The sequence below is a fragment of the Berghia stephanieae genome, chromosome 1 (genome assembly GCF_034508935.2).
Source record: "Berghia stephanieae isolate SIO BIC M18660-M18661 chromosome 1, UCSD_Bste_1.3, whole genome shotgun sequence".
In the NCBI taxonomy this organism is placed as follows: Eukaryota; Metazoa; Mollusca; class Gastropoda; order Nudibranchia; family Aeolidiidae; genus Berghia; species Berghia stephanieae.
Genome location: NC_088360.1, coordinates 80964879 through 80969878, shown reverse-complemented (window position 1 = coordinate 80969878; position 5000 = coordinate 80964879). Strand labels below are relative to the sequence as shown.

The 5000-nt window shown below is 38.2% G+C and overlaps 1 protein-coding gene and 1 long non-coding RNA gene across 2 annotated transcripts in view; one reads left to right on the top strand and one right to left on the bottom strand.

Annotated features, from left to right (window-relative positions):
- Positions 1 to 5000, bottom strand: part of LOC144958671 (angiotensin-converting enzyme-like) — an 80055-nt gene that overhangs the window by 21969 nt on the left and 53086 nt on the right. Inside the window, exon 10 of the mRNA XM_078890797.1 lies at positions 3299 to 3423. Coding sequence (XP_078746923.1) covers positions 3299 to 3423 — 125 coding nt within the window. The remainder of the gene's footprint in view (positions 1 to 3298; positions 3424 to 5000) is intronic.
- Positions 1 to 5000, top strand: part of LOC144958693 (uncharacterized) — a 68468-nt gene that overhangs the window by 27448 nt on the left and 36020 nt on the right. The gene's annotated exons all lie outside the window — the stretch shown is intronic.

Sequence of the window (5000 nt, the reverse complement as noted above, 5' to 3'; positions counted from 1 at the left end):
ACTTTAAAAATGATATTATTGTACCTGAAAGGGAAAAATAACGAATTGCATTTCATGCACATTACGTATCTTGGTATGTTAATGGTCAACATTTTTTAAAGATCCAGATTAATGGCCGCATGGAAAAAAATGCAAAGAAGCCAAATTTCATCACACGTGCCGTACCGACTCTCTCTCTCTCTCTCTCTCTCTCTCTCTCTCTCTCTCTCTTTCTTTCTCTCTCTCTCTCTCTCTCTCTCTCTCTCTCTCTCTCTCTCTCTCTCTCTCTCTCTCTCTCTCTCTCTCTCTCTCTATCTATCTATCTATCTATCTATCTATCTTTCTCCTATTTTTTCCTAACTCGGCCATGACTTACAACCCGACTCAATAGAAACACACACGTTTATAATTTTAAAAACTTGACTTCATTCACTCGCATCCGTGAAAGCGCAATAGTAAAACCATGCAACCAAGCTTTGGAATTTATTCATCTACCTTTTTGGGGCTTGAGAGAGTGAATGAATGAGATTTATAGTGAACAATAATTTGACTTTAAAAAGCAAAACCCTATTAAGATTTGAGACTTTGGACGGGCTCATCTAGATACTACTATAAATCTTTAGAGACGCGTTTGGAATGCAAATATAATATATATATATATATATATATATATATATATATATATATATATATATATATATATATATATATATAATTATTCTTTTAATATTTACCACGATGTTTGAGACAGTCTACATTAATGTTGCAGGCCTAATTAGCCATCGTCAGGACTGAGTTGGTTTGTTGACTGTTGTTGTTTGTTGAAGTGGTTCCGGTTTGTAGTTGATTAACAAGAACTTCCGGCGATCTGGACACGTACCGTACATCTCATTTTTCGTGTTGAGTGTGGCTTTATGAGGGTGTTTGATTATAGTACATTTCTATATATAAACAATGACCTTTGATTTCCTAAATTCTTTGGTTCTTGAGACCAGGTTAGACGATTATGACAATGTTGGTAATTCTGGTGATGAATCGGACATTGAAGTTAATTTTGAAATGGAAGAGACATCGTTAGAACCCGATATTGATGAAAACAGTGATCGAGAACCAACCCCAGAGTGGTCAGACTCAGCCATCCTAAACAATGTCAAACTAGAGGATTTTTCGGCATTTTCAGGTCAAACATATATGTTTCCTGGTTCCAAAATGTTAATAAAGTATTCCTCTAACTTACACAATTTAAAATATGAAAATTCCACCGATAGAGATGGCACAATGTGACGTGTGGTAAATTTTTCAGCAGAGTTATCTCCCTGTCCTTTGTTGTTGGGATTAAACTTCCTGAGATTGGGCTGTCAAGCAATGTGTTAACGTCACCAACAATTCTAGTGATCGAGCCAATTATTAAAATCCAGCAGAAGGTTATGAAAATATACGCGTCAATGCGTGCACATGGGTTGTGGAACGGACCAGATAATAATATTGTAGAGTGAAATCTCCTCATATCGTACACTAAAGGCGTTTGGAAATCGCTCTGGTGTAGCGTAAATTTTAGTTGAAGGCGACGAATCTTTTGATCACTTAAATTAAGACAACATCCCTCTACCTAATCGTGTGTCGCTATAGGCCTGGAAAGTAGGTTCCCCATATCGTACACTATCGTACACTTTTTATTAACTATATTTAAATTATATATTATAAGGGTTCCTCAAGTTGTACACGTCGGTCGCCTCATGCGTACACTTTGCTTATTTGGTCCTCAAGGCCCAATATCTCATAATATGTTATAACAAAGCTATATTTAAAAATAGTGATAACAGCATGGTCAAGGTTTGATTTATTTCAGGACGAGATAAAATGAAGTTTTGGACCACCCCTTCGTCAGCAATATACACAAAAGGTATGTTAAGATTTTGTTTAACCACTGTGATTAATCACCCTGTTATTATTATTTTAGTTGGGGATTTTTGTTTGTTTGTTTTTGTTTTGTTATTTTTGTTTTTGTTTTTGTTTTTGTTATTTTTTTGTTTGTTGTTTTTTGTGGGGTTTTGTTGGGGTTTTTTTGGGTTGTTTTTTTGTTTGTTTGTTTGTTTTTGTTTTTGTTTTTTTTTGGGGGGGGGGTTCTTTGTTTTGATTTTTTGGCGGGGGGGGGGGGGGGGGGGGAGGGGAGTCAACTTTCAAAGCCGTCAAGCCCCCACACATTATATTGAGTATGCAGTTAATGGGGTGATGGTAGATGCTTATATTTCAGAGACGACTGTCATGAACGTTTCGCGTTGCCCTTTAATCTACAACGGTAAATTGTTAACGGCCAGTCACTCAGTTTACACCTTAGTTCGGTGAGAGATTTGAGTCAATAGCCTTTTTCCAATGACTCAACTATGCGCCGAGCGAGGTTCGAACTCAGGACCTTCCAATCCGAAAGCGAGTGTCATACCACAAGACCACATAGCCGCACATAAAAGTGTACGATATGGGGTGCTGCACGACGAGAGGAGACTTTACTCTAGTCTTAAAGCAGAAAGACGTACAAATGTGTGGAATAATTTCCTGTAACGTAGTTTAGTGGAATCGCCGTTTTTCGAGTTTTGCAATCATTGCGGTCAATCCTAGCTTGAACAACACTAGTCGATACTCAACAAGATATGAAGTGAGTAGAAAAGTTCTGGCACTTTTCTACTCACTTCATATCTTGTTGTTACCAACATAAGTGCCTGCTCCACTCACTTTTCTGAATTAAAAATTCACCCCATACACCGGAGCATACTCAATGTCTCAATCGTTTCTATGTTATATGTTTGTGATGAGAATATTGGCTATTAAGCTTAACTGCTGGTCAAAATTACTTCGCGATGGTGGCGAACGAATCGGCGATCTCAAGAAGTGGGTGAGAGAGGGATCTAGAAATGACTTTGGGTTTGAAACGAATATTTTTGTGTTCGTGGGTAGCTCACACGGTAGAGCCACGCTCTCACCTGCCAGGCGGAGTTGTCGTACCAATAAGGTCGCAGGTTCAAACCCCACCACCGCCGCGGGAAAAAATTTTTTTTATTCTCTATTGTCTTCTGGCACTTTTCTACTCACTTCATATCTTGTTGTTACCAACATAAGTGCCTGCTCCACTCACTTTTCTGAATTAAATAGTCGATACTCACAAGCATCGGTGTTACTGAGCAATGTCTGTCAAAGTGCTCAAATTGTGTTAATATAACCCTCTTCAACTTCATGTATATTTCAATAACGTAACTGTATTCTAGTTCGTCCCATTTATTATACACAGAATCCAGATTGAGGCTACATGATATAAAGAACATACCTGGGTTCGCTCCAGCACGGAACATTAAGGGCAAGTGTTGGTAGCTGAGGTAATACATAGCATGTCCCATCTCATGGTGAATCATAATGAAATCATCATGATTTTGTCTGGTGCATTGTGATATTCTGGTAAAAAGATCAAGAGTCGAATGTCTTCTTATTAGGAAATACTGCACTGTCTTAATGGTGTCTACCTCCAATCGCAACCCCCCGTCCGAAGATTACTCCCAACGAGTTTACAATATAAAGTGTTTACTCCTGACTGGTGTTTACGATCTATACTACTGGATCCAATAGAAAGGGTGTTTACATTTTATAGTTCAAAGCTTACTGCTTCACTTAAATTGTTTTATTCAATATTCACTCCCAACTGTGATTAAATGTTTTAGATGCTTACAGTCTAACCCTGTAGTTTTTAGCTAACTGGTGTGAACAATCTATGGCTCTGATTCATCTTAACTGGTTTAAAATCTATTGATGCTATGCGCTTATCCAAGAAAAAAACTCATAACATTCGCCAGCCGGATATGATGTACCAACACACAAAACTGTGCCTTACCTAAAACGTGTAGATAATATGCACTTGGCTAAGAGACTCACAACATGGTCATCCGGAAGTATAATTGACCTACAAACTAAACTATGTGCAACCATGAACTTGTATAGTCTGGTTAATACAGTTTAGTGAGAATTACTCAAAAACATGAATGGCAAAACAAAACAATAACAAAGACCTGAGTGATGTCAACTTCGTTCTATCTATATAGTCTGATTGATACAATTTGGGGAGAACTACTCATAAAAATAGCTGGCTAAAATCATGAGCAATGAATTGAGTGACTTCGTTCTATATCTAGTTCAGGATTACTAATCACTTGTGTTTACAATATATATTTCTTAGTCACCCCTCACTGGTGTTTGCAGCAATATACAGTTTTGGGTCCACTTGTTGCCATCGTTAACTAATAGCCTGACACTAGAAACACTGGCGGTCGGTCAATAGAGCGAAGTTGTTTTGTGCCGCCCTATATTTTCCGTAGATTAGCATGTCAACCAAACAAAAAACTTCAATTTTAAAATTTTGATAAAATTAAAAATTTAGCACATACTGCTTTTTGTTTTAAATTTAATATTTGATGACTCGTGCGTCGCTTGCGAAGGTAGCGTCAAATCGGCACGTTTCATCTTTCCCCCGTTGCCTGCGTGGGGTGACAATGAGCGGAGGGTGTGGTGTGGTGGGGAAGTTTTTTTTGTTTATATGAGCCAGTATTCGTTTGGCCGTCCTGTCCTTATCCTATACTCTGTGGTACCTTGAAGAAAGTTAGTTACCACTCCCCAATCTCCCTCCACCCTCCCTCCCCAACTAACTATTGTCTTTCACTGCTAAAATAATTAGGCCAAGACGGCCAATCTAGCGATGCACGCCCTGAGGTCCTACTTGGGATAAATTAAAACCATATCAGTTTTATCACTGAAAGAAGAGGCTTTGCTTCACTAAGATATACGGATGAAGAGAATGGCAATAAATATATATTTTATCATTGTTGGTTTTGCTTAAATATATATTGAATATCAAAAAGAACAGTAAACAAAGTATGCACCGAGAAGAGCCCCATGGTACTATAAATAAAAATCCCTGACCCCACGGAGTCCTTCATCCCCGCACACTCCCAACGATCCCTACTCAACTTGTATTGTGTGCA